At 43.3% G+C, this 24750-nt stretch overlaps 1 protein-coding gene across 2 annotated transcripts in view; it reads right to left on the reverse strand.

The window, feature by feature from the left end:
* Positions 1–24750, reverse strand: part of Rsu1 (Ras suppressor protein 1) — a 202856-nt gene that overhangs the window by 147060 nt on the left and 31046 nt on the right. For both annotated transcript variants that reach the window (XM_004645188.3, XM_023705443.1), the window contains exons 4-7: positions 9009–9129; positions 5276–5394; positions 3538–3620; positions 3154–3268 (exon numbers count right to left, since the gene is read on the reverse strand). In XM_004645188.3, the coding sequence (XP_004645245.1) occupies positions 3154–3268; positions 3538–3620; positions 5276–5394; positions 9009–9129 (438 nt within the window). The remainder of the gene's footprint in view (positions 1–3153; positions 3269–3537; positions 3621–5275; positions 5395–9008; positions 9130–24750) is intronic.

The raw sequence follows: 24750 nt of genomic DNA on the forward strand, positions 1-24750 counted from the left end.
GACAAATATGACTATAGAGTATTTAAATAAATAAGCAACTGAATATTTTAAAATATGTGAGCAGGGGCCAGCAAGATAGCTCAGCAGACTAAAGCACCTGCTTAGGCAAACTTAGGCAAGAGCAGGTACCATGGTTTGATCTCTGGCACCACATGCCATGCCAGCCCCACCCCCCAGGGCAGGCTGAGCTGGCCAGAGTGGGAGCGTAATCCCAGTGCTGGGGGCACTGAAAATAGGAGGTTCACTATGAGTCTGAACTGTGTAGTAAGACCCTGTAAAAACCAAGTGCATTAAAAAGCAATTATAAATTTTTAAATGTTCTTTATCATATTATGTAGGGACTTAAGGTTCAACATATCAATACTTGATGAAAAATACCTGTTCCTTATTATGCCTAAGATGTTTAAAATGCAGTGAAATAGTGAGGTTAAGCTTGATAGCGTAAATCGTTTGATAATAACAATAAGCTTGTCTTCTGGATGGTTAACAACCTAAGTTTGCAGACCAAAATTAGACAAAAAGGAGGGCTACAAGGAAAGCCAACATTTTGGCCCTACCCTTCTAAGGTCAATTAAGACTCAGGACATATGAGAACTTGTACTGTAACGTCATGTACCTCGGTAGTGTCCCAAATTTTCTGATCAAGAAGATAATGGGGCCAAAGAGGAAAGTGATCGATGACGTAGAGTGCGCCTAAGGAGAGTCACATGGGGAGAAGACACTCTCTCAGGCTTTCACAGAGAGCACATAGGCCAAGCATTGGCCGTGACTCATCCACATGGCTGACACTGACAAAGGTTCTACAATCTGAGGTACAGGATCTCAAGATAAATCCTGCGGGCATTTCACTGACCTTGTCAGACCAAAAAGCTACAACTCTTGTTGCACAGGTCCTGCTTTACCTTGGTCTTAACCATCCAGTAGAAAAGTATGAAGATGAAATATAGGAAGTAAAGCCATGTTGTTATGTTGAGCTGTGGGGGACTCAGGTCAATAATTTCTGACATTGCCAGTTAAACAGAAGACCCAATGATATCATGGGCTTCTGTACTCTTTTAGAATATTTTGCTGAGTTTACACACCTATAATATTCAACAACGGAACTTAAATAAAAATTGGGGTATAACTATGAATGTCCATTTTGTATCTGTGTATTCAAAGTGGTTGGGATAGATATATAGTTGCATTCTCTTAATGAATAGAATGATTTTTTCTAATGGTGTTTGTAAGTAGGATCACAAGTATGCATCTTGTACAGCAATTAACCACTGAGAAGAATGTATGCAGTGTATTATTTGTTGAAACTGTACTTTCGATTTGATTTGAAACTGTCTCATTGCTATATGTTTATCAATAAAACTTTGAAAAGAAAAAAAATAAAAAGCAATTATATATATATATATATATATATATATATATATATATCTAAGTCAATATTTCTTCTAACAAATTAATAAAGTAATTATTATTCTGCTTTGCCTCAGTATTTAAAAATGAAATAAAGCAGCAGCAAAATATATATTTATTTTCTATTTCTTTCCAATCACACTACCCAAGGATACACAGAAGATTTAAGTTAGCTTCATAAAATTGTACAATAATTCATCTCACACACAGCTGTGACTCAAGAAGTTGGGGAGGGAGCAGGTACTTGTATTCTGCAAGGACTCTCTGTGATCTCTAATGGTAACGTCTTTGGTGAACAATCATTACAAAAAGTATTCCCTTTGATAAGAAGTGTCTGCATTTTTCTTTAAAGACTTGAAAGGAAGCTTTTCTGGATTTTGTATTTTGTTCCTTCAAAGCCAGAGAAGGTTTCTTGCAACTCAACAAAATGACAGCACTGGGTTACTCCTTAGTAACCCAAAATCATAATAGCATCTTCCGGCCTCCTAGTCCCAACAATGGAGCTAAAGGAGATAGGAAAAGTGGAACTTTACATTTGTCCCATGGAAATCACGTGATCATTTCTCCTTTAGACAATCACTTTCCAACAGAACTCAAGGCTGATGGGAATGTCCTCCATTTTCCTACTCGGCAACTGCTCACCACCAGATATGCAGCTGAGGACAGCTGTACAGGACAACAGAGCTCCAGACAGAAGTCAAACCGCTTGCAACCTTCCCCACACCACACTATCCCAGGCCCTCATTTTGGTGAGATTTCGTTGAGCATATTTATCTACCAGGAGAACGGGAGGCACTGAGGGTACAACCGGGGATGAATACACAAAGGCCTCTGACGAATGGCATTCTAGTTTGTATCTGGGGACAGGGCAGCCCTTCAAAACCACCAGTCCCACTTGAGAAGCTGCTTTCTTGAGGAAGTGTGAGTCAAATGCAAGTTTTTTTTAAATTGTGTTATTTCAGTCGAGAAAAGCAAATAATCAGGTAAAGAACATATGTTTCGAAGGATCAAAGAAACAAGATGAAGGAGACAGCCGGCAGGAGAAAAGAAAATGAATTCATAAGCCTTTTGTGGAAGGGTGTCACTGCCTCGTAACAGAGCAGCTGGTGGGCTGGTTACACGTGAAAGCCAGATGCCCTCCCTGCGCCATAAAAAGGACCAAGCAGAGAACTGACACTCGAACAGGGCCTACGGTTACGTAGTGAGAACATACTGAACAGTTTTTACTGGAGACAGGATTTGGAGAGAACAGAATTCATGGCTGGAAAAGGCATTCTCAAGCAATTGTAACAAATACTTTATCTATTTGATAAAATTTTTAGGGACAAAAAAATACAACTTAGGTCCTTAGAAAATAAGAGTGATGCTTTGGTAAATATTATTAATCACTCCAATCAGAACCAGGAAAGTGCACCCAGCTGGTACATGAGGACCTCAAGGAAGGCCATTACTGCCACCACCATGCACTTCCTGTCATGCCACACAGGGGGCTGGGCTGTGTCACCTTTTCTCAGTGGTTCTGAGACACTAGACACACAGCTGCGGGCCACAGGCTCAGCCAGGCTAAATCCACAGCACTGGACTCTGGTCAGTGATGAATAGGCTGTAAACGATCACATTTGGGTCGCTGGGTAGAGAAAGTTTGTCTGAAAGTTTGCCAAGAGGAAGAGAGAAGCTGTTGAGAATTGCTGCAGTTAATTGTTATTAATTAATTCAAGAACTAAGACCATTCATCAGCAGCCTTACCTAGTTCTGGGGGCAGAACGGTCAGGCGGTTCCCCTGAATGTGGAGTTCCTTGAGCTGGGTCAGCTCCCCGATTTCCTTAGGCAGCGAGATCAGGTCGTTATCCCTTAGGCTGAGCTAAATATAAGAAACCAAGCAGTTGTCAAAACAATTCCTCATAAAGAGGTGCTCAACAGAAACTGGTGCTAGCCCATGACCTTTCTTTCGCTAAGGCTCAATTCTTTCAATTTATTTACAACTGACTGTGGCTAAACAAGAAACGGTACCAGGAGTGGTGGCTTATTCCTGCAAAATAAACCTTACTCTTGTTCAAATTGACTTGATTCCACTCTTACAAAGGCTGCAAAAGTGAATTGATTTTCTAAGAATTTAGATAAATTACTTACTATCTGCAACTTTGTGAGCTTCCCAATATCTGGCGGCAGGATTTCAAAATCGTTGTCACTTAGATAGAGTGCACGCAGGGTGGCTGCAAATTAAACAGCAATATATAAACAGGGCGGCATGGAACCCAACCATTTGAGGTCTGATCAATACACGGGAGTCAGCTTTGATTAATAACCCTGGCTTGGTGAAAAGCCTGTGACATACCTAGGCTCACTATAATAACAAGCAGGTCAAACTTAGATTTACTGGCTGATTGTGTGGCTGGTGTGTCCAGGAAAACATCTATATCCAAGAGGACTGACACAATTAACAACAGTGGGAAAGGGTGGTAGTTTTTGGCACAGCATTTCAATGCACTTATAGAAAGGATGGCTATTTTTCTCTATCACTTCCGATTCACACATAGTACTACATTTGCATTCAAAGTAAAATGAAGAGAGCGACTCTGTCAACTGCATCTGCACTAAGAGCAGAAGGGCCCTTGCACAGAAACAGGACTAAGTCAAGACAGAACTTTCCTATGGAACACAATGATGCTCACCTTAAACAAATAAATGAAAGCTTTCTGCGGATGGGAGCCATAATCACAGTTGATCATTGTCATAATCAGACTAATTATTATTACTTGCTTCTATGGCCTCAATGACAAAAATATATGAAGACAAAGGGGACTAAACAATGCCATGGAGTTAAAAAAAAATAGCCTACATTAAAGAGACTCTCTACATCATTTGTTCACAATATTACACAATTATAGCATGATCTCAAACTAATAAACATTAAAATCCTAAAGCATTTAGCTTCAACCAAAAAAGGGGTACTGTATGCCAAGGCATGATTTTTCCTGATTTGTTTATAGGTATTTAATGTTTTAAATATTAACAGAAATATTTGTTCATACATCTGACAAGATTTTTTTTTCAGAGCCATAAGAAAGAAAGTGTTTTAGAATTGGCTTCATGTGCCTGAGAAAGTCTTGAAAGGCAGAGATCCTGGGGCAAAAAAATGAAACTAGCTGGCTAGACAAGCTCAGAAAATTGAAGATGTTCTAGATGTCACAGGCATCACTGGAAAAGCAGAATATTCATTTAAGGCATGCAATCTTTTCCTAAATTGAAATATTTAGTAACAAATTTCTAGAAAAATCAATGTTTTCTAACTTTTAGAGTTCCTGAGTGAGGCACCTATTTGCATATAAAAGGAACAAATGTGTTCATCTATGACTAATGATTTCTTATTGCTTGCATAGTGGACAAAATAGGCTACCTCAAGTACTTTTCCAAAGATAAATAAGAATCCTGGCTGGAAATCTGAAAATTTAATTAGCATTTTATTAATGGGTATGTTCATAAGCACTTCTCTGGAATATCTTTGAGCAAGTATCTTACAAAGATTTGAAAGCAACGTGAGAGCACTTTTGGGGAGCTCACTCTTAGAAAGAATGTCAAGTTTCTTAACTGCCAGTGAGACTTGATCTAATTTAGCTCCAAAACCTCTCTTGGAAAGTTAATATGACATCGCTAAGTCCATTTCTGACCAGTCGTGTCAGATACCTATGTATCAAATATAAATAGTGCTGAGCTATGAAGGACTATTCAAAGGTAATCCTCGAAGAAAAAAATGTATACATCTAATAATTTTTGTTAAGCATTTGGGCCCTGGCAAATACAAATACATTTTATTCTTAGAGCACAAAGTACCATGCTAAGGAGATTTACAGAATTAAAAGTTTCTTACTAAGGTAGAAGAAGTTTCCAGGAAGAGAATTTTCATTCAGGTTGTTGTAAGTCAAGTCCAGGACTTCCAGAGCTGGGAGCGAGCCAAAGCCACGAGGCAGCGTGTTCAGCCTGTTCATGCTGTGGGCAAGAAAAACTCATGTCAGCACGCACAAGGCCCACGGTTTGCACTACTCTGCCAGGTGAAAGCTGTGAACAGTGCCTTGATTCCACATTTGCTTTATGCCCTTCAAATGTAATGTAATTCACAAATAAAAATTATACATGCTAATAGTACTGCCCAGAGGACACACTGGTAGAGAGACCCAAGGCGGAGCAGCTATATCAAGCAGTCTCACCAGTGTTGTTGTCTTACTTGCTGAAGTGTGTGTGGGGCGAGAATGCTAAAAGAAAGCTACTTAGCAGGTCTCCAAGACAGCGTGCATTTTGCTGTACAGTGTATACTGTATGTCACAGTGTCCAGCAGTTCTCCTGAACTTAATCCTGTCTGCATGAAATTCAGTGTCCTCTGACTCACACGACCACATGGTCCCCACTCGCTGGGCCTCTGGTGACCACCCATCTGCTCTGCTTCTATGAGTTCAACCTTTCGAATGGGCTACGTACAAGTGAGGTTATGCAGTATTTGTCTTATTCAACCTAATCAATTTAGTCAGAATAGCTACATGCTTGAGAAACGTTTGAAAACTTCTTAGTTGTCATTTTCTCCAGTGGCGAAATTCTGTTACCATTCTGTAGAAAAACTCAAACTATGACAAAATATTTATCTGTGTGGAGAAAAACTTCCCAATGAATGCAACAATAATAATTCTAAAACTATATATTAAGTATTGCTGTCTTACAACTTTCTGATGCATTTTATTTCACTTATTCTTTTTGATGGAAGAGATAAAATTCAACTCTGTGCTGCGCTACTCTTAGGACTTAAAATTATCTCCATTCACAAGCGTGGCTGTCAGGAGGTTGGAGGGAAGAGCTGTTTAAGAGTCTTAGAGTCTCAGGTCTGCAGGAAGAGAAAAACCTGGAGACTGGTTGCACAGTGAAAATGCTGTTCCACTACTGACCTGAACTATGTACTAAGATGGTGCGTTTTGGGATTCGCATAGGTGTATAGATGTATGTAAGTACATCCAATGAAACCTAGGGGGAATTTTTTTCTCTTACCATCTTTTATCCCTTCTATTTTTTAAACACAGGGTCTTGCTATACAGATTTGACTCATAGTGATCCTCCTGTATCAGCCTCCCTAGCACTGGGATTACAGGCATGCACCATCATGCTTGGTTCTGGTGGCTGGCACTGCATGCTGGGGTTCTGGGGCCAGCACAGCATGCAGAACCAGGGATTGAACTTGGGACCTTGGGTTTGCCAGGCAGGTACTTAGATTGCTGAGCCATCTCTCCAAGCCTAAGATCCTTATTTTTCTTAATGCAATTTCCTGTGAACATACCCAGAAGTCAATTTAAAGTAAAAAATAACTTTAAAAGTTGTCAGCTGTTCCTTCTGTATTTTTGCAAATAAAATCTCTCCTTTGCCTCCATGGCCACTGCCCTCTTGACCTGAGACATTAAACTAGCATTCTTGCTGGCCTCCCAACCTTTAGTCCAGCTCCTTTCAATCTGCTTTACTCTATCTTTCACTGAAACATCTGACCTCAACTCATACCCACTTCTCTTCTATGTCACTTCTTCAACGGGCAGTGGCTTAAAACCAAGCTCTTTTCCATAGCTCACAAGGCCCTCACTAGCACTTCAGACTCTCTGCCATCTCTCTTTTCACAGATGGTTTCCCCAACTGTCATGGAGATCCACTGGGCCAGAATGGTTGGTACCCACAAATGGTATTCAATTGGGAATTTCATAGATTCATTCAGCAAGAAGCAGAAGTTCACACCTGCCCGTGCAGCCTTTCCGCTCACCTGCCCACTCCTTGCCTTGGATCGGGTACTCAGAAATATCAGTGAAGTTGGAATAAAACTTCCTGAATGTGCAGGGCTCTGAGCTTTTAAATAGGTCACTGTTCATCTCAAGCTGAAATGCCTTCCTTCCACTTCTAAGTCTGAGAAATTATTTCTCAGGTATTTAACTGGGAGTTTAGTGCTCCCTGTGTGAAATCTCTGAGGACCTCACATGTAGACCAGCATGTTTCATCCCTGTGTCCCACTTCGGTTTCATCAGCCCCACCCTGTCTGGGACCCTGCTGTACCATCACTGCTGACCCATGGCAGGCCCTGGCCCTCACCCCAACCCTAACCCAGACCATGACTTTCACCTTCGACCCCCACTCTCCACAAGCAAGACTCCTGACACAGAATGACACTTACTTACATGTTCACAAATTAAAGGAAAAACTAAATAAAACAATGATGGTGACAATAATAGTGATAATAATGACACTATGCCCTGTTTACCATGTACCAGGGTATGCTCCTAAGGATGGAGTGATATAGAACTCATTTAATAGATGAACAAATTAACAGTACAAATATATCCCTCTATCTAGTTTCAGCTTCTTACTTACATGCCAATTAAACATTGAGACTTAATAATCTTCAATAAATGTAGGCTCATTCTTTTCTGCTTTGCCAGATAGAAATACAGTTTTCAAATACACAGAGGGAAGTACCTTGTTTCTCCCTTCTACAAACTCCACTTCTCCTCAAGTGAGAAGACTCTTACAAAGGTGGTCTCTTAGCCTGGGTGGGCTTTGACCTAAGAATGTCTAGCCAAACTCCTGTAGAAAGAATAAACTAACAAGAACTACATGGATAAGATTTCTTGCCACGTTTGCTTCCTGTTAAACTGATAAATACCTGGCCAGTTTCTGTTGCCACTCCATGCCCATCACTGACTTCACCGAGCAAGTAGTGGCTACAACGTAATGAATGCACTGGTGTGTCCAGAGCATGACGCATGATGAGCAGCTTCATCTCACAGCTCTGATTAGGAAGGCAGAGCTCAGAGCTGCAGTTCTGGCTGGCATCTAGTCCACGCCAACGGGACCTCCCCTGCTTTCCACCACCACCCTTGGGGATGAGTAGGAAGCAAGGCCCTCTGTCTCCTGGAAAAGGCTTGGCCTCATCCTATGGAAGGGGAACGCTAAGGCCTTCCCTTGCTGTGTCACAAATGGGGAGAGGGCCAACTGCTGGTGTGGGGACTCTGCGCACTGCAGGGCAACAGCTCTGCAGGACAAGGCATCATTGTTATTCACTGTTCCCTGGTTCTGCTGCCTCAGCTGAATCAACATTCCTCTGTTCACCTCCGCATACAGACAGAGGATTATGACCTCCTGACCACTCAGGAGAACTGCAAGAATTAATGAAGTGGCATGAGAGAATGAAGGAAGGCACTTTGTAACATATTTCTACTTAATGCAGGGAGAGGGAGGAGGAATCAACCATATTATAACTTGCTTGAACAGCTAATGCTGTGCAAACAAGTCAGTCTCTTCTTGGTCAACATAATGGAAATAAAAATTTTATTGGAAACAAAACACAATTTTAAAAAAAAAACCCTTATTACACCAACAATTAGCTTCTCAATTAGCACTCAAATAGATAAGCACCAATGTAGGCCATCGAAAGGATATATTAAAACAATAAAACTTTCTTAAAAACCTCAAATATAAAAGGAAATTGGAAACACGCTTCTATCTAATAGCACGAATGGTGTCCCCACCCTTTGTCCACCTCCTCATGCCCCTCTGGGACTTCCTTTCAGCACCTCCGTACTCACCCAAGGTTCAGGTGTTTGAGTTTCTGAAGGCTGCTGATCTGCGTGGGCAGCTCTTCAATCTGGTTATTAAAAAAGTTAAGCACCTCCAAGTTCTTCAGCTCTGCTACATTTGGCGGCACAGCTACAGAGACAAAATGCAGGGTGTGAATCCTGGAGGCTGCCTCCCAGCCGGGAGCACCAGCCACACATTCTGACTGCACTATGACCCTGGAATTCACATACAGTTTTTATTGGCTTCCTGGGTTCTTTAGGCAGTACCTTGCCACCAAGTCGAAGCACAAATGTTTCTTCTTGTATAATCAGAACAAAAGCCTTGTCATGGTTTGTATCAGGTGAACAGTAAGGAAGAAGGCAGAAAGGAAGGAAGGACCAAAAGAAATTTCTGCACCAGGAACTGACGATGAAATCATCATGACAAAGCACAGAGACTTCGAACTGACACATGGCTAACGAGTGCAACTGTTTTCTTCCTTTTGGTTTTCTTCTCCACAGAAGACAGACAGCAAAGCCAAACCCCTTCCCGCGTGATGTTCCCACATTGAAGCCTCTTAAAACAGTCCAGCTATCTGAAGAGCTGTCCTCTTTAGCATTGTATTCAATCAGAATTTAAGCTCAACCTTAACTGATAAAATATTCAACTTGCCTAGTTTTGGATTTGGGCCTCTGGAGTAATGTGCCTTGATCAATACACACACACACACACACACACACACACACTCTCTCTCTCTCTCTCTCTCTCACACACACACACACACACACACACACACACACAGGTTATATCAGATTAACAAGGGATCAATATACTGTTATTATATAGAAATACAAAAAGCCAGACTGAGCAGCATGCTATGCATAGCAGTATGCAGATCAAAGTTGCCAAACGGCCGCTTGGGGTCTGAAAGTGTCTTCCTTGCCTGTAGTCTATACCGGCAAATATGAATTTAAAAGTCAAAAGCATTGTTATCTCAAAAATATAGTCAGTCCTCAGGTCTGCAGGTGCCACATCTGCGGTCAACCACCCACAGACCCAGACATTCAGACTTCTGCCTTTTGTCATTAGTCCTTGAGCAATGCAACCTAACAGCTATTTGCACAATATTTACATTGCGGTAGTCTTAGAATGGATCTAGAGTTGACAAAGTATTTGGAGGCTCTGCATAGGTTAAAACTATCCACTTAAAAGCAAATACTGTGCTAATATTTTACACCAGGAACTTAGCATACTTGGATCTGGTTATGTTGGGGATGCTGGAACCAATCACCCAAGGACAGGAGGGACAAAAGTCCAACTTCGAGCTGGCAGCAAGAGGACTTTGCACAGACTGTAATTTACCGATCCCATTTGTTACTCATCTTTCTACAAACATCTGCATGTGTAGTGACCTTGCCCAAGGTCCACAAAAACTGGAACACCAACACAATACAAGTACCTAGAAACTCTGACACAGGCCCTGTCGCCAATGTGAGGATGTGGGCTACGTCTCCTGGCGACCCTGCTCCCTCCTTCTCTTCTGCCCCTGCAGGCTGCAAAGCCATGCTGCCTGCCGCTGTGCAAGCCTCCACCCGGCCAGGAGCACCTGTGCTCCGACCCACTGCCAGGGTGCGTGTGAAATTCCACACACAGATCTAACATAATCAAGGAGGCAGCCACTCCAAGGACACCAGCTGATAACTCCTAGGGGAACAAAGAAAAGAGGACAGGCACACTGTTCGTTCCAGATTGGAGTCATCATTCTGAGGGCTCAGAAATGTCTACGATATCGAGGACTGATTTCTTCTGGAGAGAGGGAAGGCCTGAAGCAAGCTAAAAGAAATACCTTCCTTGGTAGATACGGCCATGAGAAGTAGAAATCAATCAGGTTCAGGACTCAGAGGAGAGGGGCAGTGTCCCGGAGCTGGGCTCTGGATTGGTCCCTGGAGTGGCTGGAGATAAGCAGTTTTCATGGAATAGCTGAGGTACTGGGAATGACTTCCACTATTATTCCTGGACATTCACATTAATGCATAGGAAGCCGACCTGTACAAAGTGGCTGCACTAGCATAATTTGGGCACACACTTGTATAAATGAATAGTATGTTTCATATAAATCGTATGCCTATACCTTCTCTGTCACTGTGTGTCACTTTCCCCAGTTCACTCCCTATTCTAAGAAAAGCAGCTACCTAGAGACCTCGTCCACCCTCTAGCTACCAGGAAACCTACTCTCCCCACACTGATCTGATTAGTTTGAGGAGCAATAAAGAAAGTTAGTGAAACCAGGAGAAAATGATGATCTCAATTTAGCCACAAACCAAGAATAATGCAGCCAGAATTACTGCCGCCGCCCCGAAGTTACTCTGCCAATGCAATTAAATACTGGTCTAAAGGTATCGCCCTTTTGACAGGATGAGAGATTATTTCACTCTCCTTCCAAATCAGTGCAATTTAAAACCACAAATTATGCTAAATGTGATTTAGGACTTTGTTTTGTGGACACAAACAATAACCTCACATTCAATTTACCAATCCTCTCCCAGCCTTTTGATGTGCATGTGAATTTTTTGTGTGTAAGATTTCATTCAAGCTAGAGGCAGAAAAAAAAAATCACACAGCTAATATTTTCCCTAAAGTACAAATTTTTTTCCCTAGCCACAGTCAATATCAAAAGATGTTAACATTCAAACCCTTCTGGCTGGGATCCATTCACTCTTTCAGTTATAGTTAGCAAATGTTTATTATGTGCACAGTGTCACACTCCTGGCATGTGGTGGTGCTTTAGGGACAAAATGGGAGAGCTGTGCTATTCAAAGGCACAAAGCAAGAAAAGAAGGGGCATCGGAGTCAAACTTGAAATGGACCTAGTGATTGGAAAACAAGCTCATGCCAGCGAAGCTATCCATCAAAAAGGATACCAATACAAATTATGCAATGACAACATCATACACATCCATAGCACAAATCTACGTATCATGAAAAGGTGGTTAGCAATATTTCACTAAAGTTCTCTACTAAAACGTTCCAAGGTATCTACCTGACACATGAGCAAGAAGGACCATTTTCAATGAGTGTCCTTCCTGCCATGTCACTAAGTTGCTCCTGTTCTTTCAACCTGTCTCCCGAGCTGGGACACCCAGCAGTACCCCTAGGGCACAGAAGCAACACAGAGCTGGGCACACACTGCACGGAAGGAGTGTGGGGAGCAGGGCGGACTTAGCCACAACCCTGCTGTGTGTGCTCTTACTCACTGCACAACCTCTCTGGGCCTCCCATGTCTCAAGTATAAAATGAGAAGCCTGGAGCATGCCCATTTCTAAACACTCCTGGACCTGTTTTCAACATTTATGAATCTAAGAAAAGATGCATTATGAAAGTCAGTGATAATGGATTTAAATAATACAATGGGGTCCCCAATTAGGAAGCTCAGTCATGTAGAACTTTTGCTTCTGACAACCTTAGACTCATTTTCTCTCTCACCAATGATGGTTCCTTTGGTTTTCAAACTGGCTGCTAGATTTGGGAGAGAGACCCTAACCACGCACAGGTTTACATGGCTCCTGCACATGGTATTTTGCCACAGGCAGCTCAACACAGAGCCTCTGGGTCCCTCTCAGTCTAGGCTTCCACTGGTGGAAAAGAGGACAGAGCTGTGGCCAACCCCTAGAGTCTAGCCAGAGACTGCAGTCACAGTCTCCTGGGATCTTAACCAATCCAGTCTAACAAGGCTGGGCCAGCCCTATCATCCTTCAAATCCTCCTAAATCAAAGAACTTAAATATTACTCCAGAGACATGTCTATCTCACGTGCTGGGCCAAACTCAGCTTCCCTCAGCAGCTCGTAGACTCCTGCCTTGCAAAACGAGAATCAAAATAACAAAGAAACTAGTTACAGTGATGGGATTTTTACTGCAAAAGTTTGTCCTATAGCACAAAATTAATAATTCTACAACCAATAATGTATTTTTAGAGTATTTTAGGAGCGTGTCCATATAACACATAGCAGAGTAAGTTCTAGAGCTGGGCTATCACTAATTGTGTGGCTGCTTACATCTAGATTAATGAAATGGAATAAAGTTAGTAATTGCATTCTTTTGTCACAACACCCACATGTGGCTGGCTGTGCCTGTCATGGACATTTCCTCCACTGCACAATGTTTCATAGTGGATCTCCCACTGTGGAGTACATCAGACTCATCACAGGGCTCAGTAAAACACAGTGGGGGCACCCATGAGTTTCTGGTTCAACTGGGGTGGGCCCAAGAATCTGCATTTCCCCAAGTTCCCAGAGGATATGGATGCTACTGGCCTGAGAAGCCTATTTTGGTACAGAGCACTCTGAATTCACTGGTGACATCATCCTTAAGTCAATGTATGCATCGTTACCTCTGCACAACAGTGATGACAGTGAAATAACCCATCTTATCCAAATTAAGATTCCTTTGGAGCCTAGAGATTGATGGGAAAAAAACTGATGTCCCACAGCTACACCACATCTTGCCAACTTCTGCTTCCCCACATAGACTTTGTGGTGAAATCCGTATTGGCAGAGGACAACATTCAAAGAGAGAAAATCCCTGCACTCCATAATCCAACAAATGAAGTCTCTTCAGCAGCCACAGCACACAAAGAGATGCCACCTGTTAGCCTTTTGTCCTCGAAACCCCAAGGCTCAACGTTAGACAACTGGATGCAATACAGGCTGCCTGGCTTGAGTGCAGCTGACCAGGGCTGTCCTAAGCAAGAGCATCTTGGGCCCAGAGGCAAAGAAACCAACTGTGAAGAGCGAGCGGCTCTGGGAACAGCAGGCCCCACGCAAAACATACGGCTGGGAGCTCGCCTACATGCAGCCCGCGGGAGGGCCAGAGGGTCAGCACTGGTCTTCACAGCCATATGGTGAGCACTCTGCTGCCGCAGAAGGGCAGTAATAGACCCGGCGCCACATTAACACCCACGACGCCAGGAAGCCAGAAGCTGCAACCGTGTGGGTTTCCATCAGAAGCCCAGGCACGAAATCCGGAGGTGACCCCTCCCTCCCACTTCCAGCAAACTTCTGCACAGTGACAGCTGCACTCAGTGCAGAAGAACCCAGAGTGGCCTTGAGGTCTGGTGATTCCTGGGCTGGGACCCATGAGAGCAGGGCCCTCAGCCCTCCTATCTCCTCTAAGAAGGGATTCACAGGCCAGCTCTGGCTCCTGTAAAGGAAGTCGGTGATGCAGTGTGACCTCCCCATGGGCAGGGACAGGGAAGGTAGGGAGGGGCTCTCTGGGAGTCAAGTGCACAGCCTGGTCCTGCAGTGGTTAAATGCTGCTGCCCTGTGCCCATTTCCAGGGATGCCAAAGTGCCACCTACCCTTGGGCTGAACAGAGCCCCATAACAGCACCGCAAAATAGAGCAAACAAAACTGCTTCCATAAACCTGACATGTTTATAGTAAAAAACAAGAGATTTCTGTCTGCTGCCATAACAAATGAAAATGCCTGCTTTTATTTTCACAAAGCTATATGCTTCTACTGCTTTTTTTTTTTTTTTTTTTGACAAAAAAAGGTAGAAAATGGTAAAGGCCATGAAATTAGCTTATGTCATATTAAACTTATTTGCTAGGAATATTACTAAAAACTTGAGAATACGTGAAAGTGAGAGAGACTACTCCTTGCACATATGGTAGGGGGGACACAGCCATTTAACAGAACACCATGCACGGAAACCTCTCTTTATCCCCATGGTTGATGGATATATTGGATTACAACAGCGCCCCTTCGACCTGACGAGGTAGGAAGAGGCCAAATTGACCAGTAACCACGCAAAGTGTGACATGGGCAGCATGGGCAAAGGAAAAGCGTGGGCTCTGTAGCTTTTGCTACCCAGCTGGAAAGCCCTGGCCTAGTCACCGCAGAGGTGGTGTGCAGACCACTTATGTGCACATCAGTTCCTTCAGCAAATCAGAAACCACAGCCCTCCACGCTGCCTAGTGACTCCATGAGAAGGAGGCCCTTTCCTCTTGCATGCGTGTAATTATGTCCTTTAAGAGTTTTATATGCAAAAAAGAGGCCATTTGTACTTCCAGTGATCAATTACTGTTGTTTTCTGGCCCAAAACACAAGGTGGATTATGAACTAATTATGCATTACCACACAAGTTTGAAGTTCAAAAGTATACTAATGATAACTGCTTCAGAGATTTTATGGGGCTTCCCCCAAAGCAGCTATTAAAGCAGTGAATTACGGTAGTTATAGGTTATTTGAAAACATAAAGTTTATGAAACACTGAAACAAAGTCTCATTTAGAAGGTTCTACATGTTTCTCAAGGTAAAAATAAAATAGGAAAATATCTAAATACCCAATTCAATAAAGGCCAATGTCCCCCAAATATTATTAGATTTACAAATGACAATGGTAATTCTAGTTGTGCTTAATCAACAGGTATTTGCTGAGTACCCACAGCCGGAAGTACACACTTATTGTATCATTTCATGGATTATCCTCTTTAGGATTCTGCAGTGTAAGTCATTATAGGAACCAAAAATATCCCTGACTTAATTACTGGGAGAGAAAAAAAAAAAAAAAAAAACCTCAGCAGCAGTGAGAATAATCAATTATATAAAAATTAGAGAAAAAAGGTACTAACAAGCAATAAGACTGATTTTATAACAGAAATCCAAACACAGAAAAAAAAAGTCCCTGAACTATAACAGGTATATTTACACACCAAACAAATCTCCCCAAGTGCCAACAAGCATGAATTTCTTCTCCTGTGAGGATAGAAAACTTAGTTCGTTTCTGCATCTTGCACTGACTTCTCAGGGAGGACCAAGCAATTGCTGCTGCCACTTGGGGGCACTTGGGAACCCGACTTGAGGTGGACACATGCCTGGTACTGATCCGCTACGGCACCAGCACAGCGACCCATCAATACACGGCCTGAAGCTGGGGGCTGGGCAGGAGAAAAACTGAGAGAAAAGGGCACAGCCCCAAACAGCTGCAAAGGAAGTGACATCTAGTGAAGGGTAAGAGAAGAACAGAGACTCTTCTAGGAAAATAGCCTAAGAGGTTCCAAACACTGAGAGGAGGAAGAGGGAGGAGTGGAACACGCAGTCTTCAATGAAGCAGAAAGTAAGCTGTGTTGGAAAAAGAGCAATTTAGCTCCTTTTATGTGCATGTATGAGCATGTGCCTATTTATCATGTACAATGATGGTACATATGTATATTTAATCTTCAATTATTACCAGTAAGAGGTAGGCAGGAAAGAAGTCAACTTTTCCCACACATACACTCACAAAGCATGCCTTGCCAATTGTTCCCATCTTCTTTACAATTGAGACTTCCCTCACAGGTTGCCTCTCTTCCTGTCTGGCCATATGCTGAGAATCTGAGGAGCACAGAAAGTGGATAAGGAGGAAAGGAAGTGGCAGTGAGGAAGATGCTCAGAGCGGGAGCAACCCGTTCGGCCCACGTGGTGGTTCTGAGGCATCTCCTTCAACTCCTCCAGCTCTGCGTTTTAACCCTGGCAATTCCCCCTGCTCTTTTCTATGTGAATGAAGAGGACTAAGCCACAGAAGGGCTCTTACTCAGATTGCTGAAAGTCCCCTGGCTGGGACAGTTACACTGCACACTCATAAGCCAGGGGCAGGGAGGCTACGCCCCGGGCAGAGGTTGCAAGCCCCAGGGAAGCCCCATAGCTCCGAGCCCTGCTCATCCGACAGCCCTGCTAGGTTGTTTTCCCCTCCTGGATACAGAGCTGCTCAGTGAATGCAGCTTTCTCTCCTTCACTTCACACTGAAGTTACTGCACAGGCAGTGTCGTCTTTCATGGCCTAACAGACTGGCGGCCGCCTTTGCTTTATTCCCCACGTAGTGCTGGTTCCACTGGAGGGGAGCGAGGGCTCCCTTGAAATATGATGAGAGTGCATCCCACTTTCTAAAAGATGAGCAAGATTCAGGGGGGGGGCAGGGACTTGGACGGGCAAATAATTGGGTAGTAGGACAAAGAATACATGGGGAGGGGAAAACAGCTGAAGGAGCGACAAAAACAGAAGATTCAGACAGAAACAGAAAACAAGGTCAATAGGTTTGCTAACTGGCGGTCAATCACATCAGGGTGGTTTGTTCTACTAGAATGATGGACGAAGAAGAAAAATAGAAATGAGAAAAGGCCCCTCAAAGATTTTATTGGAGTTAAAAAAAAATTCACACATACATGCACACACACATGCACAGGCACTACATTCAAGATTGGGTGTTACAAGATTACAAATTCTGTCTTAAGATGTAAATTTAGGCAGATAAATAAGGTGATGTGTATGAACATTTTTTAAAAGATATAAAGAATGAATTTAACATTACCCTAAAATATCATCTTTTCAAGTTTCGTACCAATTTCCAGGAAACATCTCCTTTAAGAAATACCATGAGTCTATCTGTACCACAAATATAACTAGAGTTGTCTTTCCTCTAGCCTGGGGCTTCCCTGCCTTGAGATTCAAGGGCCCCTGCTACTGAATCCACAAATGTGATGAAGTCATTAACTATTACATGAATTTGTGGAACACTGCTATGGTCTTCATTCCAATCTTTTAAAAAGTTAGTGACTTAAGAAAAGTTAAAAAGGCATGCTGTAAAAGAATGTGTGTACCTAAGTATTGCATATTGGATGTGCACACACATGTACACACACACACACACACACGTGACCCACATTATTTAGAAGACACTAAACAGAAAATGTATATGCCATCATGAGACACATAACATTTCAGTCATCAATGGACTATATATATGACCATGGTCCCAAAGACAATTGTGGAGCTGAAACACTCCCACCACCTAGTGACACAGAAGCCATGTGCAGAGCCCAGCACTGGTGGAGGCCCTGGTGCAGCGAGCCCTCTGCACTCCTATCTACACAGAAGTGCAGCACATACAGTTATGCACAGCACATAGCCTGGACTGTGCCAGTAAAGGACAGTGGGACTGGCTTGTGAATTTACTACCCGAGTCTTTTGTAGTAGTTGGCTGTGCCAACTTGAGAAGCTTAGAAGCTTAACCAAGTCGGCTCAGCAACCCTACACCTACGGGGCAGAGGACCCACCCCAGCCTGGATGGCACAAACCAACAATGAGGAAGCATTACTCCTTCTGCTCTTTGGGGGGGCTCCCCGCCTTCACCTCCAGCTCAGACGTCATCTCCTGGCTTCTAGTGCAGATCTCGGCTCCCACCTTGGATTCCTCACCCTTCTGGAGTGGACTCTCAAGGCTTCCGTTGCAGACCTGTCAGCCTCATGAGAGGGACTTGCACAGGAGACTGCAGTGAGCTCCAGCCCTTAGACTGAAACCTGTCTCCTGTGTGCAGACGCCCTCTGCATGCGTCCCCGTCTGACTCTGTAACTGACCACTGTAAGCCAATCTTGAAATTTCTTCTACATTTGTGTAGCTTGTGCTATATTTATTTCTCTAGTAAAACACTAAGTGATACACCTTCGTATTATTTTAGAGTGTTCTCCCATTTATAAAGAAAGTTCACTGCCAAGGGATATGTCTTGTTACAGCGGCAGTAGCCTGACACCTCTCGACTCCCTTGCTTGCCCTTGTGCTTAACTCACTCCTGTATTGTTCTGCTTTTCACTTGGCAGGCTCCAAGTACACATGCCACATCTTTCTGTACGCAAGCCCCAATACCATAGCTCCATAATACACTGCTAAGAAACTGGTTCTGTTTGATAGGTATTCTACTGTAAACCGCAGCAGAAGTCTCTTTCAAGATCAGCCCCTCCAGCGGGCTACGTATGCTTTGGAAAGTGACAGGCACATGGGTCCCTCTCCTCCTCCATAGTCAGCCACTCTTCTGGAGTACCAAGGACTGATACCGTGCCACTGAATACTGTGCTGCAAGAGAATTAGTCCACTATGTTTAAGCAAGTATCCTTTAGCCTAGAGAAGGCTCTCAAGAAAAAGGACTCTACAGGAAGTACTAGGGCTGGAGAAATAGTGGTCTAAGTGCCTGCCTGGTAAGTGCAAGGACCCAGGTTCAATTCCTGGTACTGCACACCTAGTGGGCCACCAAAACTGGGTGTGGTAGTGCATGTCTACAATCCCAACTCTGGGGAGGCCGAGACAGGATAATCACTACAAGTTTGAGCTGTACAGCAAGACCCTGTATCAAAAAAAAAAAAAAAAAAAAAAAGTACTTGTTGGTCTTGGCAACAGCAACAGAGGAGTGAGAAAAGCCACAGATCCACGAATGAGATCTCTCTTGGGGAGAGCAAGCTTGTCCACCAGCCCTGGCCACAAACCAACAGGTCCTTCACGTGGCCATTCACCTGCCTACTTAGTAAAGTAAAACACACTAGCACACTCCCAAGTACAGGCAATTTTTTAAGGTAACCTGACACCTGGGACCAATAGATAGGTATTGTTTAATTAATAGCTGTCAGACTCGAAAATACTGCATGTGCGCATATTTTTCACTTCTAATCTTCAGAGGATGGCACAGTAACAAACTGATAAACGTGCACTAATTTAAAAAATAAGCTATTGATCAAAGCCTCCGTGTTATAAATACATTTATACTCTGTTAAAATGCAAACAGCAAGTTGTTTTGATATTGTCACAAGATAAATTCATGACACGGGGGATGATTTATTTCGCATATTCCCCCTCATAGCTTAATTTCATACAAGCCAGGCACAGGAGCTTTTGCATAAGGGTTGATAAATAATCTATGAAAAAAGGAATAACTAGACTAAGAAAGAACAAAGTCTTAGAAGAGTCGTGAAGGTCAGTCCTGTCAGAATTGGGGCACTTTAATTCTTTTCATTTATCTCAACAATCTATCTATAAAAGAGAGTTTCAATTTATTACTCAAAAAAAAAAAAATTCAGCAAGCACAGGGAGCAGGGGTTTGAGCTCTGGCACCACCTGCCGTGCCAGCCCTGTCCCTGGGCATGCTGAGCCGGCCACTAAGACCAGGCGTGGTGGTGCATGCCTGTAATCCCAGCACCGGAGAAAATGAAAACAGGAGGATTACTATGAATGCGAGCTGTGTAGTGAGACCTGTACCAAATACATTAAAAAAAAAAAAAAAAAAACAACCTTGCCTCATTTTCTTTAATATGACTGGGTCTGCATATTTTGAGAATAGAATATTTTCATGTCCAGTATACCTATAATAAAACTTACTGTTAGGCATCTTACCTGTATATAGAGTCTGCCAAAAAATGTACACATATTTCAAGGGAAAAAAAAAAAAAACCAGCACATTTGTTTTCAACAGATGGTGTTACTGCAGATGGGGGCCCTAGAGGATATCACGTATCACAGAAAACCCACTACGCTGCTGGCCCTCGGAGAAAAAACTGAAAATGCATGTGCAGCAATCTCAGCGGCCAAGGTTACCTGAGAGCAGCCTGTCATACTAATAAAAGTCTGGAAGCTCAAGGCCACCACTTTGAGCACCTTTTATAAATGAAGAGACGAAAGAGAACTTGCATTAACCTCATGATGTCTTGATAAATTTAGTAAAACTATGCATGCAAGTTTTTCTTTTCCTGAAGTCTGTATACATTTTTATAGGATTCTGTATATATGCATAAAAGTATTACTTTGACTTCTTTCCACACAGGACATCATCCTTACTAACTATTGAAATCACTAAGGAAAGTACCCTAGCATTTTCTTGTGCACTATACTTTTTTTTTTTAATTTTATTTATTTATGCGTGTGTGTGTGTGTGTGTGTGTGTGTGGCCAGCTCAGCCCAAAAGGGGGCGGGGTGGGCAGGCATGTGGTGCTGGGGGATCGAACCACGGTCCCTGTGCTTTGCTAAGCTTGTTGTAAGTAGGTGCTTTAGACCACTGAGCCATCTCACCAGCCCCGCACTATACTTTCAAGTTCATACATAATATATAATTAACAGGGAATAGTTTTAAAGAAAAGAAAAAACTTAATGTATTGCCATAAAGCTTGGGGTTGCTACCTGCCTAGCCATTTCCAATATATTAAATAACAAGATATAGTTACAGCAAAGATCTGAAGCTGTGTGCCCAGCAATACGACAGGAGTTTTATCTGACACTTTAAAGTTCAAAACACAAGCTGGACGTGGGGTGTCTGTCTATAACCCCAGCACTCAGGAGAAGTACAAGCCTGAGCCTAGACTGAGCGACGCCATGACTTAGCAGGACCTTCTCTGAGAACCAAAGTAAGGAAAGGGCTGAGGGTATAATTCAGTACACACAGATTCAATCCCCAGGACCTTTCAAAAATTTGTTTTTAAAGTGTAAAAGTAAACAGTTTCATACAGAGACCCACTGGAATGAGAGTCTGCCCTGAACGCGAGGTATTCAGGGTCTGCACGCAGTGAGAGACAGCCTCTACATGTGTTGCCCGAAGGCTGATGACAGCTCAGTCCTCCACATGAATGGGGCATAAAGTGACAAATACTGCTGTCCTACTTAAGGTGTTTTCAATATTTATAAATGGGTGTTGCTGTAGGAGTAAAGTTAGTTTCAAAAATTAAGAAAAGCTTCAAGTTTAAATATTAATACCAAAGGCTGCTTCACTGCTGATGCAGAGCCTAATTTACTTAATAATGTATAATATTCTTCCCTGTAAAATGACAGTAGAAAAATAGTCAAAATAAATATGTGCAATACACTTTCCCAATTTTTACAAGGTTTTTGTTTGTTTCATTTCATTTTTAAGACATAGCCCCACTACATAGTTCAGGCTAGCCTTGAGCTCGCTTGTACAGCCCAGGCTGGCCTTGAACTTGTGAGTTCTGGGGTTATAGGTGTTCACCACCACATTTGGCTTTACACTGTTATTTTTTAATTAAAATCTGATACTATATGTGTGTAAAAGAAAAAAATATTTCTACCACTTAAAAAAAAATGAACATGAGAACCTGAATATGTTCCAGGAGCCAAACAGAAAACCATACCTCCTTCTCTAAGGATCTACTATAAATGTGATAAAACTGTTCCTATGTAAATGGCAGCATCAACAAGTTCTGTGCCACAGGACGCACCAAACAGCAGGCAAACCGTTTGCATCTCTGAACACAAAGTTGGATTTTAATTTTTAATATGTACAAGAATGGATGGGGGTTGGAATGTGCATCTCAACAGTGCCCTCTAGTGGACAAGACTCAGAATGGTCGTCGACAAAAGAAATTTCAAAGGGTAAAAGACATTCAGGAAGCTTACACCCCTCAACCCCATAAAACCTGGGGATCAGACTTGAGGAGCAGACTAAAAAAGAACTAGGGGTGACGCCAAAAGGAGGGTCACTATGAAGAGGAGGGCTTCAGAAAGGGCAGAACAAAAGATGCCACTTGCAGACAATATTTGGATTCCTACATGAGGAGGGGAAAGGGATTCCTAACCTCTAGAAATCCAGAATGCAATTAGGTGCACGCATGACAAAATTAATAAACAGTTTGGGGATTTACATATATGGTACTAATCTTGAGGGACACACGCACAGGCCCAACCACCAGTGTGCCCAGGAATAGGGAGAGGAGAGGGCAAAACCCAGCAAGAACTTGGCCAGGCCCAGGAGGGTCGCTAGGATTCCATGGGGGTCAGGGGCCTGGTTTTCCTGGGCTACAGGTGCTCAGGGGCACCCCGAGGCCTTCACAGCCCATCACACCTCAACCAGGGGGGACTGCTCTGCCCGTAGAGAAGACCAAACCTCAATCTCTCGGGCATGTTTCCTGAGTGTGCTCGCAGCATGGCACACTTGAAAGCGGCATAGGATGAGCACGACACGGAGGTCTGCGGTGGCGGAACCTCTCACATCCCTCTGTCAACGCCAAAGGAGTCATCTGGTCACAGCAGCCACTGTGGGGCTGCTGCTTCCTCTGAGACAACGTCCTTCCTTTGAACAACCACGGCCAGCGACAGTGTGATTACAGCGACCGCACTCTGCTCAGCTACGGCATTCAGCAGACTCAGAAACGCTCCCTGCTGGGGCAAAAGCTTAAAATCTACTTGAGGAGACGGAGAAGAAACTTGGAGCAACACAAGGGCAAAGGAAGTGTCACCATAGTACTGAGGAATCCATGTGCAATAGGGGTGGGGAAGAGAGGGCTCGTGGACCACAGCAGCAGCGGAGGGACCTGGAGGAGGGGATGGGCAGGGAGCAGGGACTGAGCATAGATGCAGAGGCTGGGGCATGTTTGTGTGGGCTGGGACAGGAGACCGCTCTATGGCAGCCAGAGAGGAAGAAAAGCTGGCCGGGCCTGGGCCCGATCAGGCAGTTTCCGGAAGTCAAGCACTTTGCACCTGGTGCGTGGCAGCAGGCGGGGCTCGGCGAGAGTGGTGCTCACGAAACCGTCACTCTTGGGCTGGGGGGCAGCTAGTGGCGGGGCGCCTGCCTAGCACGTGTAAAGCCCTGGGTTGTATCCAAAGTGTTGTAAAAAAGTAAATACATAAAAGGATATTTATTCTGAAATTCTGCCCACTGGGTCAGAAAGAGACCACCCTGCTGGGTTCCAGGCTTGCACCTGCCCAACCACGGGAAAGGCAGAAGGAAAAGATCGCTCACTCTTGTCCCTCCCATCTGACTAGTACGCCAGAGCACACACAGGCCTGGGAATGCTACAGTCTACAGGAGTTCTTCCACTGACTTCACCAAAAACCATCAACGCTGTCCCAAAATAGTAGGTTTCCATGAACAGTTTCATAATAATAAAAATAAAGCTCTAATAGTGCATAATTAACTTGGGAATTTTCAAACAATTTTATGAACTCATTACAGAAAACATCAGGAATTTCTGCTCACAAAGTCTTGAGAATTTCAGGGTCACACAGTGCACATCTCCCTTCTTTGGGGCTTAGGTACCTTACCTGTCAAAGTCAAAACCACTAGCAAGAACAGGGCCAGCCACCCAGCCCCTGCGGACATCAGCTCAAGTGAGTGCAGTCAGTGTTCCCAGACGGGGTCTCAAACTGAACCAGCCAGTCATTCACTCCCTAAGCGCACAAGTAAGTGCAAATGTCAGAATGGGTGTAATTGGCACAGGAGAGAGAAACACAAGTAGTTAGCAAGATAAAAGCGGGTGCTGAGGGGTTTATCTTTTGAGCCCCTGTGGTGTTAATGTACGGTTGTCAGATAGTCCCTATTAAAAACAATGGAAAGTGAAAGACACTGATTAGAATAAAAAGTGACAGGAGGGTGTGCTCAGCCAGTTACAATGAATGCATATTTATATTTCCATCAGGAGGACATATTTACTATAAACACTTGGAAAACCATAAGAAAAGTCATTCATTTAAATGCCAAGAAAATAGTAAAAGATGCTAATTTGACCTTCCTGGAACAGATCTGGTGGCACTGACATTGCTCACATGGCCGGAAACAGAGTTTACTAAGATGATTAATTAGAGTTTACCGGATTCGGTCAAGAGTGTCTCACAGAGAGAGGAGGCAACAGAAAATGAAAAACAGAGTGGGGAGAAATATGAAGTCTGGATTTGTTCACAGTCAACCGCTTTAGCAGCTGACACAACTCAACTCCTCATTTAGGCCTCTCTAAATTTATCTAAGGTTCTATGCCTGGAGAAAGAAATTAATTCATTGATCCTTGAGATTTCTATCTTGTGGATACATAAAAAGAAATATACAACTCTTTGCAAGAGTTTCTTAAAGAACAGATCAATGAAGGCTATAATCAGAATAGAGCTACTTTGCCTTTCTTGCTTAACAATCCCTCATTTGTCATAATAATGACACAGATCTAATGAGGGCTAAGTTTAACAATTAAGCAATATATA

This window comes from Octodon degus, unplaced genomic scaffold, assembly GCF_000260255.1.
Source record: "Octodon degus isolate 3935 unplaced genomic scaffold, OctDeg1.0 scaffold00220, whole genome shotgun sequence".
NCBI classification, from domain to species: domain Eukaryota; kingdom Metazoa; phylum Chordata; class Mammalia; order Rodentia; family Octodontidae; genus Octodon; species Octodon degus.